This window comes from Pseudopipra pipra, chromosome 1 (genome assembly GCF_036250125.1).
Source record: "Pseudopipra pipra isolate bDixPip1 chromosome 1, bDixPip1.hap1, whole genome shotgun sequence".
Lineage (NCBI taxonomy): Eukaryota > Metazoa > Chordata > Aves > Passeriformes > Pipridae > Pseudopipra > Pseudopipra pipra.
The window spans coordinates 27,596,636-27,611,796 of NC_087549.1; the positions used below are offsets into that span (position 1 = coordinate 27,596,636).

Consider the following 15,161-nt stretch of genomic DNA (forward strand, 5'->3'; position numbering starts at 1 on the left):
CAAGGTTTGCTTCTAAAAAAAACATTTAAAGCCAGAGAAAAGCTAAACTAGAGGTGTGGCCAATTTTACAAAGAGGCCATAGTTTCACTCAAAAACTGAGGTTGGAAGGGATTTCTGGACTTTTCAAATCCAGTCCAGTCAGGGACAGACTTGGATTTGTCCATGGGATCTTGGCCCAATGAGTTTTCAACATCTCCAGGGATGGAGCCCCTACAGTCTCTCTGGGCAACCTGCCATATTGCTTAGTTGCATCTCTTTTCCTTATATCAAATAGAAATTTTTCCTTGCTTCAACTTGTGACCATTGCCTATTGCTCAGGCAATAATTATTGATATAGACCAGCTAATAATTCTTAATGTGGATAGCGCTCATGTCCCCATGGTCAACAAGCTCTAACTTACTTCTGTTCAGTCAGGTTTCAGAAATGTTTTGTTTCCAGAACATCTAGAGAGATTTTTTTTTTCCTACTACGCCATAGAAAGCAATTCTTGCAATGATGGTGCATGGTCTGTAAAGAATATTAATCTATCCTCATAATAGTTCTACCTGAGAGTTAATTTACCTTGCTTCAGGCCTTCATTATGTAGCAAAATTTCTGGAAAGCTTCCATTCTCTTTTGTCTATCTGCTTGACTGGTAACAAGGTTCTAATTTAATTCATTTCACTACAAATTGCTTTTACCTACCTGCTTCAGCTTTTTGCTGCTTTTCAATCTTTTCCAGTCTCCCTAGCAAGGAGTCAATTTTTGTTTTGATTTGGGTTAATTCCTTCTTGATTGTTTGCAACTCATCTGATTTCACTGTGGAAAGAGAGTAAAATGCAAACCATGAAATAAACTATATTTGTGGTGACCTTCCCCCACTCAAGCAAAACATGCTCTTTTTTCTTTTCTCTCTAGTAGAAAGTCTGCTCCCTCATTTCTGTCAGTATTTTTAGAGATTTAGCTTTTAACATTAACATTTTTAGTTAAAAGGCTGAATCCTAGGAAATCAGAGGATTTTAAGCCCTGATGGCAAGAGTCCATGTGATGTGTATTGTTCTGTAATAATAATTTCAGGCAAAATATCTCAAGGGCATTCTTCATAAATCCAAGTCACTTTTACTGAAAAACAACCTATAGTGAAATAATGATTCAAATATCACCAACAACTCCCAGTCTTGCAATGAGATTTTGTTGGACTATTTTGTATAATAGTGACAACAATAAAATGATCCCTCACAGTACATATTTTTCAGCAAGAGTGAATAGTAATATAAGTGGTAGGGCAGCCAGGAAAGTAACGTTATGTTCCAGACAAAAGCTTCCTTGCAATAGGTGTTAAATTTTGTTGCTTCAAAAGCTTTCAGTTCTGGTGATTTTTTGTACTTTTTCCAGTTATGGATAATATATGAAAATATTTTGTTTTATGAGCACAGACAAGGACATGGAGACAACATCTATAAATTCATAGCTGAAGTTTCCAAGTCTTTGTTGCCTTGCATTACTCTTCAGTTTTGTTCCTTATTGCACTCCCATTGTCCAACGTAAGAAGGAATAACTGCTTTGGAGGTGTTTTGGCTTCAGAAGAAACAGCACTGCAGCCCTCATAAATGACCTCATTATTACGGCATTATCAGGACATGTTTTTATGCTCAGTAAGTAGTCCAACCAAATTCACTTGCCCTGTTTGTGCTAGGATATCATGTGGAAAAGGTCAAGACAAGAAAATGAGAACCTTGTGCTAGCATAGGAGAATAAAGGGCAAGAGTAGGTAACGCAACTGTCATTCTTACAAATCTTGTAGGAAGAAATGGACCACGACTGTGAGGGATTAGCAATAGAAGAGCTGTGTTACTCATCCATCCTTACCACTGCTGTAGGAGGATATGAATTGACTTTGGTGTCAGTATCCAGAGCATCAATATACACAATAGGAGGGCCCTGTTTGTGCCCAGGAAAAGGGATGTTCTGCTATGAAGAAGGACATGTTTCCTTTCTGTCAAAAGGATCTCCTGGCTGCATCTTGCTATATCAGTCCTGTTCATTGACTTTTGGGCATGTATATCATCATGGTGTCCTGTATCTCATCATGCCCAAATTTGTTTTGGGCAGTCAATGTGATGAGGAAGTGTGCAGACAGATTATTGCCTGCGTCAGTGGTAGTAAATGAGTGTGTGTTTGCTTCAAATCAGCTTTATTCCAAACTTGTAACACATTCACTGAGGTTGAAATCAAGGTTTTTTATCTTAGAGTATGGGTTATGTGCATTACAGTCATAACATCAGCTAAAGGCAGTAGGTTGCTTTATGCAGTAATGCACTTGTTTAATCACGTGCTCATGTTGAGAAATTGCATTATCTCACACTATCATAGGCTGAAACCTCTGATCTCATATTGAATGAACTGTAGGACTTAGGGAAAAAAGCATAAAAATAAACTTTGTGCTAGACTCTTATATGTTACACAGTATTTGATGGAATTACTTTGTGTACTTATAGAGCAAGGCCTTGAAATGTTCTTAGAGAAATAACGCGTCACTGTCCAATCCTCCAGATCTGAAACAAAATGTTAAGATTTTGACAACTGTATATTCAGAAGGTTACTGCTTCCTCAGGGGCAGTGGCTGGTCCATGCTGGAGTATCAAGGTAGTGCAGAGTGAAATGGTGTGAATCGGTCCAACGGGAAACACTAAGTGTTCACAACAACCCACTGTGAAGCCAGCTGGCAACACATCTCGTGCGGCCAAGCTGTTGTGTCAGAGATGGTGCCTTGCTTGGCAAACTTAAGTGTGGCCAAGCCTAAAAGGTCAAAACTCAGAAGTGACACTGCAAGGACCTAATGGTATTTGTTTCCAGTCTACTAAGCCAAGCAGAAGACATTTACACTTCTGAGTTTGGTAAGGAAACAGGCACATACATAAGGTTGCTGTTCGACTCAGGTCAAACCTTCTGCTGCACAGGGTCTTCCCTGTGGTGTCCCTAGAAAAAACAGATTGTGAAGAAGACAGCACTAGAGGGAACACAGCCCCAGCAATGAGGATTCAAAGAACAAAGCCCAGTGGAAAAGGGCCAGGGCGTGCTGGTCAGCAGCTGGCTGAACGTGAGCCAGCAGTGTGCCCAGGTGGTCAGACCGGTCATGGTTTGAGATAGTCCCAAAATCCAATTCCCTAGCTCCATCCCCCCTCCCACATCTCAACCCAATGTGAGATGGGTTTTTTCCAGACAAAACACACCAGACTCAAAGTGGGGGAAAGGGAATTGGATTTTGGGACTATCTCAAACCATGACAGAAAGTCAATGGCATCCTGGTTTGTATCAAAAATAGTGTGGCCAGAAGGACCAGGGCAGTGATTGTGCCGCTGTACTCAGCACTGGTGAGGTCACACCTTGAGTCTCACGTCCAGTTCTAGGCCCCTCACACTACAAGGAAGACGAGGCACTGGAGAAAGTCTAGAGAAGGGCAATGAAGGCAGTGAAGCTGGTGAAGGGTCTATGGAGTCATATGAGGAGTAGCTGAGGGAACTGGGGTTGTTTAGCCTGGAGAAGAGGAGGCTCAGGGGAGATGTTATCACTCTACTACTACCAGAAAGGAGGTTGTAGCAAGGTAGGGGTCAGCCTCTTCTCGCAGGTAACAAGTGAGAGGACAGAGGACATAGCCTTAAGCTGTGTCAGGGGAGGTTCGGCTTGGACATTAGGAGCAATTTCCTCCATGGGAAGAACAATTTGAACATTGGAATGGACTGCCCAGGGAGGTTGTGGGGACACCATCCCTGAAGGTGATCAAGAAAACACTGGATGTGGCACCTAGTGCTATGGTCTAGTTGACAAGGTGGTAGTTGGTCAAAAGCTGGACTTGATGATCTTGAAAGTCTTTTCCAACCTAAATGATTCTTTGATTCTGTGATCATACAGTCAATCACTTCAAGTTAACACTAAAAAAGACTGAAAGAAAAAAAGACAAACAATTTTCAACAAATCCGCACAACAAATTTTCTCCCTGTTTCCAATAGAGTTAACGTGTAATTCGAGTTGCCTATTGTTTTAACTTGTGGGGAATTTCTCCTAGAGAAATTCCATTCCAAATAATATTGTAGTGGGTATTTCTGTAGAAAGCAGCAATTACTAAAGAAAAATTATGAAGGACCCTTATGAAAAACAAGTTGAGCATGAGCCAGTAATACACCCTTGTGACAAAGAAGGCTGTCAACATCCTGGGCTGCATTAGTGAGATGTTTTTCTTTTTTTCCAGCAGATTGAGGGACATGATCTTTTCCCTTGTTATAGTTTAACCACAGCCAGCAACTAAGCACCACACAGTTTCTTGCTCCCCTACAAGCCCCAGTAGGCTGGGGGGGAAGAAAATGGAAAGGGTAAAACTGAGAAAACTTGTGAGTTAAGAACATTTTATTGATTGAAATAGAATAATATAACAATAATAATAATAATAAATAAAAATAATACAATAGTGAAAATGAAAATAACAGAGAGAGAAATAAAGCCCAAGGAATAGAAGTAATGTAAGTGAAAAAACCAACTGACTCCTGCCCAACCAGTCCCTGAACAAGCCCTGGGCAACCTTCTCCCTAATTTATTGCTGAGCATGATACCATGGTATGGAACATCTCTTTGGCCATCTGGGGTCATCCATCCCAGGTGTGTCCCCTCCCAGCTCCTTATGCACCTCCCAGCCTGCTCATTGGTGTGGTGGGGTGAGAAGCAGAAAAGGCCTTGACTCTGTAATAAGCAGTAATTGAAACATCCCTATGTCATTAACACTGCTTCCTGCACAAATTCGAAACACAGCCCCACAGTATCTACTGTGAAGAAAATTAACTCTATCCCAGAGAAACCCAGTACACCCCTCTAATCAGTACTTTTGAGTCCACTTCTGGAGTACCGTGTCCAGTTCTGGGCTCCCCAGACATCCCTTCCAAGGTCAACCATCCTGTGACTGTGTGATTCAATAACTTCAGGCTTTTTAAGCAGTGTTATGATAAAGAAAAAATGTAGAGATTATAAATACTGTACTTGAGGTGTCCTGCTTTGAACATACAAATTCTCCTTTAAAACATCATGGATTTTTTTTAATTGATCTCAGACAAGAAATAAAGCTGTTGGTTAAGCATGACATGTGTCCATGTGTCCAAAATATCTGTTCATCTGCTTTTGAGTAATAGAACAGGAAATTAAAGTAGCTTACTGTTTGGTTTTTTTTTTTCCCTTTTAGCAGATAAGTAAAGCAGTTGACAGAAATGCATGTATTGAAAGGGAAAGAAATCACTAGTGAAATTCCTCAAGCACTGGCACCAAAATGACTAAATATCTTAGACAACTTTGATGCAAAAAAAGTAAATAAATAGATGAAAATTATGGATTGCATAAAATTGAAAGGTGTCTTCTATTCAGAGTGAACTAGAATGGATGGAGGGGTCAGGTGATTTTAAGGAATGTTACATTAGAAAAAATTATGAGATACAATTGCACTGAAAAAAAAATCCTACACTGGATTGAGTAACAGCAGAACTCCTACTCTTAGCACCAAGGCTAAAAAGCCCTCAGCAGAAAAAGACAGTGACAGAATTGTCATTGGGTTGACAGTAGGCTATCATTATAATGCAACCCTGAGAAATAAAATGCAGTGCTAGGACTTGTCAAATGCTGTATTCCTAAAGATGGAGAAGTGTAATGTCTTTGTGTAAGGAGTATAATGTGAGTATAATGTGAACCACTGGATTCTAGCAGGTATGCATGGAGCAGGGCTGTGAAGATGACCATAAAAATGTTTCCATTTTACATATACAGCCTGTACTGTGACAGAAGCATTTTGGTTGCTTACCTGAGAAAAAAGAAGGTAAAAAGAAATAAAACTTATATGCTAACACAGTGTTGGCAGAACAAATGAATATGAAAAAAGGAGAAGCAAACTAAGCTGGAAATTCGAAGAAACAGAGACAGAAAAAATGCAAACATTAACTAACTTTAAAATGAAGCGTAAAGGATTAGAGGATGCAGCAACTTGCAACAGTATGGAATTTGATTAAGTGACCCTTTCCAGCCCTTTGGGCCTTCTGGAGTGCATCTTTCATTGGTGCATCTAACATCAAAGGAAATAATCTACACCCAGGTGAAAACAAGAAATGTAATATTAAGGTCAATCACATTTTTAGAAATGAAAGTGCTGCTGTTGAACTACAGCTATATTTGTGAAAAGCTTTTTGCCATAAATACAAATTGATTCATCCAGAAAGCATGATTTAGATTTCTTTGGAAAAAAATGTCATGTATTTTTATCTAAGCCCTTCAAGTTTAATACAAACTATTTTATCATATTTTATTATCTACTTATCACCAAAAAATCAGTTAGCTGATGAAGCTAAATATAAACTATATGAGTGAAAATTAATTCATTTAAAGACATAATTCAATACACATTGTAACATCTTAAGTGTCTAGTCCTTAATCGCAAGTAAATGGGGTATAAAAGATTTGATTATTATTTTCCTCCTTATTTCAGATCTGTAAAATTAAAGTGCATACCCTGAGAGCTTTAATTTCTATATTGTCAGAAAAAGTGAGTTTTTCCCAGTTCTACATAGTGATCTGAATTTGCTGCTTCATACCATTAGCATGAAGAACTACTATGTGTGATTTACACACCAATATGTTTAATATTGTGCATAACTTCTAATAGTTTGGAAATGCCGATTTAGTGTTTTCAAGTCTTTGGAGTTAAAAAGAAAACAAAATACTGTCAACTGCTCTTTGAAAAATTAAAGATTTAGGAAAGAAATCAAATATTCCTATTTCATGTTTTGGAAGCAAACTTAGAACATATATTGTGACTTTTTGGTCAAGCAAGAATTTACTGTGCTCGCAGACATTATTTTTGCAGATGTACTCATCAACGAGCAAGGCATTTTTTGTATTTTTGTAACATTTTTGCTCTGTGCCACAACAAAATCCTGTCTTTGGATTGCTGGTTTTCAGAAGTGAGTCCTTTTAATCTGGGTAATTTGACTGAGGGCTCTCCTGTGTTCTAACCTTTAATATGATATGTATGTATTAATTTTCTGGATTCAGTCTGAATGTGGAGAAAACCTAGAAGACTTATGTCTATAAGATTTCTACTTACATCTGAAAAGTATGTTAGAGGATGTGATCTCATGAGGGTTTTGATATTTGGGGGTGAAATCTTTCAAGCATAGGCAATACCATTTTGACATTGTTAATTCTGAACTTGCAATTAAGCTGTTTTACGGTGTTACATTTGATTTAAAATTCCAAATAGCTTCCTTCCCAGAACTATGTTTCTCCTTATTGAAGGAATCCTTTATTTAACTAGCAATAAACTATGATTAGAATCAACAGTGCCTTAGTTCAAGGGGTCAGATTAGCAGCATAGAGTGAGGGGCAACAAAATATTAAATTGCTTCATCCCACAATTCAACATACTTCTCTGAGAAAATGGCAAAGGAAGCCACAAAATATACATTCTCCACTTTCCAAATTGAAGCCCCTGAGTTCCATTGTTTCTCTGATAAAGGTCTTACAATAAGCTGATTACATTCTTGTTCAAGTCAATAAAATCATGTTTCTACTTTTATGATGGGTTGGCCCTTCATAAAAAGGGAAGTAATTCTTTGGGGAAATTAAGTATGAAAATCTGTATACTGTGTGTCTGACTCCTTTTAAAGATGTGCTGCATGCAGAAAGAATTTTTTGTGCAATTTACTCCATCACAATAAATAGTCTCTGCAGTTTTGTTCCAATTGCCATTGTAAAGAACTAAGGGTAGAAACATAAGAAAGGTGAAAATGTCAAACAATATTTTAGTGATGCATCTTGCAACTCTTCCTTAAATGTTAAAGAGCTGAATCCAAGGATGATCTTGTCACTTGGAGCTCTATGACTGACAATTTTAGAATTCAGATCACACCTGAGTACATTGAAGGATGCTTTCAATGGAGCATAACACTGTCTGTTAGGACCCGAGCACTCCTGATTGTGCTTCCAGTGAATAATTTATAGGTTCTGCAACACTTGCCATGTTACACAGACAGTATTTTGGAAGTCTTATAGCAAGTGACTATGGGTACTTGGACCAGAGTTGAATCCTATAATATGTCTTAAGTCCTGATGTGGTACTACAAAACACTTTTTGAAATGCAGAAGAAATAGTAAAGCCAGTTTGGTGATATCTATATTTGGAAGAGATATCTATATGTTAATCTAATATTTTCTGTCTCATTCACCACAATGAAAATCCAGATTTCTGGGCAAGAGTTCTTCTTGACATCTGTTGCCATACACTAAGATCCTCAGCTGCCTAGAAGAACTTTAGAGTTATTCTAGTTCTGGGCAATGAGAAAAAAATGTAAAGTACTTATCTGAAAATAATTTATCTTTTCAAGGCAAAGTGAGTCCAAAAAGTCCATTCTTATTAGATCATGCTTTAGGATAACTACCAAATTGAATGTACTGATATGACTAACAATTCATATGGATAAAACAACAGTAAAGGATGAACAAATGAGATATAATGAATGAATTTGTAAGCGTATATACTTACTAAAGCTTTGATTCACTGTGTGAAAATCCAGAGACTCAAGGGCTGAAAAGGACTAACAAAATAATTTAAATTCCGAATTTTCTAAATTGAAGATCTTGAGCTGCATACTTTCTTTTAAATTTATAGGAGAAAATATAATTCATCACTTAAAGTACTGAGGAAAGGCAAAAAGCATTTATGGACAAATGGATTACTTCAAGATGTGTATGAAAATATCTAGACTCATGCTTATCTTCCAGAGAACAAAGGAAGTGTTACTACTCCCAGTAATCCTCTTAGGGTCTGAGTGAGCTTCATAACATGACATCTAAATTTAGATATCTTCCTGTTTGCTAAGTGTGAAAACTCCCCTTTTTGGTAATGGACATCTAGCCATTCATTCGCTGAAGACTTATGAATAATTTAACTGTACAGGCAAGAGAGCATCTCTTTTTCAGAATGTTATCCTTTCCAAGGATGGTTTGAGATCCTTGCTCCTGAGCGTACAACATTACCTTTAGCTCTGTTTACCACATGTCCGTTCTTTCAGTCACATATTTATTACATGTTTTCCTTCAAGATCTCTGATATCATCTGGTCATACAGTAGGATTAAGAGTGGATCCTGGTGGTCTCCCTAGAGGTCCAACTTCTTTGTTAGATACTAGTGTGTGAGATTTGGATATGTTATTCAAGCGCAGTATATAACTGGGTACTGTTGATGCTATAATTAACTCCTCTGGCAGTAAGATGTACTGTTGATGGATTCACATGTGAGACAGCATGATGTTTTGTTGGCCACTCTGGTACTGCAAAAGTCTTATTGAAGTCCCTCCATTCTTTCTAATATCTGATCCCTACCTGATCTTTCTCTTCCTCTTCCAGTGACGCTTCCAAGGACAGTATCACTCCACATAAGGGGCAGGGGAAGACGGGTGGGTGCTGAAAGATGCACGAAGAGGAAGATGAAGTTCCCAGGACATACTATGTAGTGGGGAGCTTGACGAACTTGGAGGAGGGAATACCTATTGTTCATCAACTCTTCTAAGGCCAGCTCACTAAAGAAGGGTTAAATAACCCCAAGTTGCCAATCCTGTTTTGAACTTCCTTTAAAACAGACAAAGACACTTTGCCTCTTTCTATCCTCAAAAGAATCTGGTAAAAAAAGAACACATAACCCAACCTCCCCTGCCCCTCCCAGCCCATCATATCATCTTACATACAACCCTCATCTCCATATAAGTCATTGTGCCTCTGTCTGTAACAAGATTATTATCTTTGCTCCAGTACCAGCTGTACACAAGACCTCATGATGCATGAGCAGTCAGGATGATAGAAGATTTTAAACAGGCTTCTTCTGAGGCCAAGGAAGCAGCTCAAATGTTGTTGAAAGAATTTTCTTCAAAAGTGTCATCAGTGTGCTCCTTGACTTGCAGGAAAGGCCTGGAAGCTTTGCTAAAACAGCCAGTTTTTCAAGCTAGAGACTGAGGGTAGGAAATGACTGCAACAGCTATACAGTGGAAGCTGTCTGCTTGCAGAAATTGCTAGGATCATTGTTTCAATAATATTCAACTGATATGAGCAACTCACATTTGGATCCTGAGGAAGAAGCCCCACTTGAGGTGGATCGTGATGCTCCTTTCATGGAAAAAACCCCTTTGCCTCTACGAGTTGTTGTCACAGCCACACGAGGACGTTTCAGTGGAATCACTGCACGGGGCGGTGGAGGGACACGGCCATGGTAATCAAACAACCTAGAAAAGATTAAGTCAGCCGAACTCCATAAAACCTTCTGTGATTTCATGTCATGGAAGCCCTGTCAACTAAATTTTCATGTTATCTTTGAGAAAATTAACCTTTCAAACCTTAATCACTTTATATCACAGTCAAATTACATTTCAAGGATCTATGCACATTAAGTGCCTTATTCAGATTTCAGTCACAGACCAGTGCATAGCTCTGGTCATATTTTTTTGCATGATTTAAATAAAGGATGCATTATAGGACTCTGTTATTTGCAGTATGGAAAATCCATAACCTGCTTTCCACAGATCCACATCGTTTCATTGCACACAGCCAACAGTAGTACATTTTGTTGTGATATTGCAGGTCCTTTATTACATGCATGACTTAAATTCCAGTTTTCTATCTACTATCTTTAAAGATACACACTTGAAAACAGGCACACAAGAAACAGTAATTCACTCACCACAACATCTAACAATGTGCTGAACAGGAAGCAGAATCAAACAAATCTTCTAACTCATTTTCTGTCAAGTAAACAGTGTTTAAATCCTAGGTTCCTTACTTCTGTCTATACTGTAATCTTACAGAAAATGTAACCATCTCCCTCTTTTTCTGTAGCTGTCTACAAAATGTGTCACAGAGATCCTGTCACCCCCACTGAACATGAACTCCATGGCCTCAAATATTCTCACAGATAAGCAGTTTCTAGCCACTGTGAGCATAACTAAATAACTGTGTATGAAGATGAACATGGAAACATTTTTTTTTTACTTTTAATGTAAATAATAGTGTTTATTGTCACACATCACTTATCACATTGGATGATCTGCAGGTTGGTGACTATCTTCTGTTTGACATTACTGGAAAAAAGTTTCAGAAGAACTTTAAGCTATCATGCACATGTTCATCATGTGATTATTCCTCCAAAGGTGATTTTTTTATGGCTTCCAGTGTTTCATGTTTAGATAATATAGTGAAATGTGAAACTATGCTTCCTTTTCTTCAATATATATAGAAGAACTGTTATCTATCTATTCCTACACTTATTTCTGAACTTATGCAGATTTTGGGCTTGGTGTTTTGTTTTACCAAGTTCTATACATTTCAATAATATGCTTTCTTTTAAAAAAGAATGCTTCCATTTATAAGTTTTGAAGTACCCTGCCTGTTTTCCTTGTGCTTGTAATAGGAGGAATGGTAAACAGAAATGCTCAGTTCTAAAGCAATTCTTTACCCCAATAATCACTAATATGCACATAATTGTGCCTTTTGTTTCAGCCACCCTTCTAAAATGTACAATCCCCATCTTGCCAATCTGTCTTCATATAGATTTTATTTTAGAGCACTAGCCATTCCTGTCACCCTTTTCTGACCCCACCACTGCTTTAGTCAAGGTAAGATAGAAGTATTCTACCTTCAGAGAAGTTGGAAAATTAATAGATATTAGAAAACAAGATCTATGGTTTGGGGTAAAACACAAAAATTCAGGAAGTTCAGAAGTTCAAAAGTTCAAAAATTCAAAGAATCATGACTAGAAATCTTAAATTATATTCCTATAGACATGTTGGTAGTTGATATGTTGTATTCTCCATGAGATTTTCTTTTCCATGACTACTATATAGAGCTTTTCATCTTTCCCTTCCATTAACTTGTATTTAACAGAGACTGGTAAAGGTCCTATGGTTTTTATTGTCAGAAGATCAGTATGTCCAGCCTTGTGAGGTTGGACATATTTAGGTTTCTATCATATTTAGGTTTTCTATCATAAAGTTTCTGCTTTCTTAATCCTGAAAGATTTCTAAATTAGAAAATCATACTATTAAATAGATTTATGGATACATTTCACTCTCAGTGCTTTTCCATAACAACACAATCACCAAGACAGACAGCAGGCTCCACAGAGACAATTTTTAATCTACCATAAATATTTCTTTCATTGTGAAAGTGTAACCATTATAGTTGGCCATTTGTTCTACCCATAACATACAGAATAAGGGAAAAAACGAAACACATATAACTTTAATATTCATGTGTCATTGATATGAAACACTATGTTTAAAAACATACAATTGCACTGATGAAGTTCAGCACAATAATCTTGGGAAGGTAACTTTTTACAGGACATGAGCTGCTCCTACTGTAAAGGATGGACTGAGTGAATTAAACTGCCTTGATGGCTTTCACTCCATATGCTTCTATCATTAATTTTAGCTTGTACAAAGGGGCCATGGTGATTTACATGCAATACCAAAAGTAGTGGCTCAAATTGAATCAACCCCAGGAAAAAACAAACCTGAAAAATATTTTTTACATTTTTCTCACTGTGTTCCTAAGCTGAAAGGTATATAGCATGTGCTAACTTAAATTCCGGGTGTGAACTGTTCCCCTGCTACTGTCCATTGCTTCATATAAAAGAATTCTCAAATTAGAAGACATTGGTGGAGCAATGTTTTGTTCCCCTCTGACTCACTTGGCCTGTGCTAAACCAAGCTGCTGTAATGCAGAGACACAGCACCACTGGATGATGAGTTGGTTATTTATGATCATTCATGCTATCCCTGTGTTGTGGAGATTCTGCAATATCTGAATAAATAAATTTTCACAGTGCTGAGCTAGGCTGTGTGCACGTACTCAAGGCAGAATCTCCAATTGCTCAAGTTTTCAAATTCTTTTCCTCCTATAGAAACACACCTGTGGTTCACCTTGTGCTTTTGCTTCCCTCAAGGTTCTTCTAGATTTTTAAATGTTCTCAGAACATTCTTCAGGAGACATTCTATATCTTTTCATATGTATGGATGAAAAGACAAAGACATGAATGTCATACTGAAGAATTTTACAGCCGCTATGTTTTGCAGTGAAAGTAGGCCTGGAAGAACTCTGTAGGAAGAAACAGTGAGCAGTTAAACTATTATTAAACTATTCAGCACAGCAAATGCTCCAAAAGCTCTTAGAGAACAATAAAATTAAAAGAGCTGTTTAATAAGCATACATTTGGTGGTGGTAATCTTCTCTGGTTTTGATATATTCAAATAGTCTTCTGATACACAATAGAAATAATGAAACGAATAATGTGTAAAATCAGAACTGACCTGTTTGACCAAATGATGAGACTACATTATAAACAAACAGTAGCAATGGTGTAGGATGTACAAAAATATAGCCACACATACCGATTGTAGAAATCATCTCTGTAGTAATCATAATCAAAGACATAACCACTGTGGAAAAAAGCAGAAAAACAAGAATGAACTGATTTATAGAGAAATACACATTGATCAAAACTTCTGTGATAATATTGGCTTGCTCTCAAACTTCAATATGTTCAAAGTCCTTCCACTTCTTCAGCACAACCATATACTGTTCATTACATCTATCAATGCTGTTGTCAGCTATCACTGTAGTATATTTGGAAATGTGAAGTCTGGAGCATGCAGAACAATGTAAACAGTTGACAGCACATACAGAACGGATTTAATACAGTGTGACAGCTCTGTAATTAGAGGATCATTACAGTCCAATTCTCCGAGTGATCAGATGAAGTTAACATTCCAATACTGACACCCTCTTCTTTTCTGGGCTAACATAATGTAATCAGTTAAATACATGAAAGATTGGCAAATAAGTGAGTAGGTGAGCTGAGATAAGACAATGACTTTGATTTAGGAGAAACATGAAAATGGTTGGGCTGCTTGCTGGTCCTTGAGTTCATCAAATTTATTTTCATAATAAAGAGAAAAAGCAAAAAGTTAGGAAAATGAATATTGTAATCAACAGTTACAGAAATTATTTCCTCTCAGGTTCAGGAAGGAATACACATAGCAGTCTGGGAAAAGACAGGCACTATCAAGGGAAAAAAACAGGTAGGAAATTGCAAAGGTCCAGGAAAACTATTTTTGAGCTGTCAATTGCAAAGTCAGTCTTAGATTGATCTTCCTGGTTTTGCATTCTATTAGCAAGTTTCTACCTGTATGGTGAAACAGCAATGAAATCTTATCTATCTCACACATCTGAAAAAAAACCCAACAAACCAACAAACCAATGAGCTAACAAATGCTCTGCATGGAAAAGTCATAAGGGTTTATTACTCTGCCTAGTAACGCAACCCCTAAGTTTTTCACCGGCCTGAGAGAGATAATTATGAATAGTAGAGGCAAGAAGAAGGAAGAAAGCATCATAGGAAGGGATAAACTTTAAGTGAGAAAGGAAAACAGTAGAGAGAGTTAGAAAGGACAAAGCACAGAAGAAAATATTCCCCAAAAATAGAGAGAGATCATAGAATGATAGTGGTTTAGCTCGGGAAGGACCTTAAAGATCACCTAGTTCCAGCCCCCTTGACATAGACAGGGACACCTGAAAGATAGTAGCTATGTATTAAAGAAGTTTCCTTCACAGGGAATGAACTCATGGATAATTTCTGCTCTTGAACATTGAGCAAAATGTCTTCAGGGTTATTTTAGTACCTAATTTGAAGAATGGGTCAAGAATTCTATCAAAGTAGGTCAGGGTACCACTCCTGCCACATCTGCTTCAGATGCAAGTGCCCAATTGCAAATGATAGATTAAGTTGTGTTGATTGCTTGTGTAATACCGTAGTTGAAGATCATGAGATTCGCCAGGTGAGAAAGCCGACTGTGGTCCTTTTGGTAATTTATTTGAGAAAAGAATGCCCTATATGCATTTTATGTGACACACTTACTAAGTAAAGCAGCCCTGAGAGACTAGAACACAGCAGCATGCAAGCTATGTCTAGGAGAGGATGCAAAATATCATTAAGTAATAATAGATCGTGTATAGGGATCATGTTTCTGTAGCTTAATGCAAAACTAGCAAAAAATTTCCTAAACTATGTGACAGCTCTTATTTTGTCTTTCACTCTATATCCACTCTG

General features: G+C 37.5%; 1 protein-coding gene across 13 annotated transcripts in view; it reads right to left on the reverse strand.

Moving 5' to 3' along the window:
* Positions 1 to 15,161, reverse strand: part of RALYL (RALY RNA binding protein like) — a 406,719-nt gene that overhangs the window by 57,269 nt on the left and 334,289 nt on the right. For 9 of the 13 annotated variants that reach the window (XM_064649754.1, XM_064649730.1, XM_064649776.1 and 6 more), the window contains 4 exons: positions 13,444 to 13,491; positions 10,118 to 10,281; positions 9,389 to 9,469; positions 686 to 799 (listed from right to left, as the gene is read on the reverse strand). In XM_064649754.1, coding sequence (XP_064505824.1) covers positions 686 to 799; positions 9,389 to 9,469; positions 10,118 to 10,281; positions 13,444 to 13,491 — 407 coding nt within the window. Of the gene's footprint in view, positions 1 to 685; positions 800 to 3,274; positions 8,602 to 9,388; positions 9,470 to 10,117; positions 10,282 to 13,443; positions 13,492 to 15,161 lie in introns of those variants that run through there. The other 4 variants (XM_064649747.1, XM_064649738.1, XM_064649794.1 and 1 more) reach the window with 3 other exon arrangements.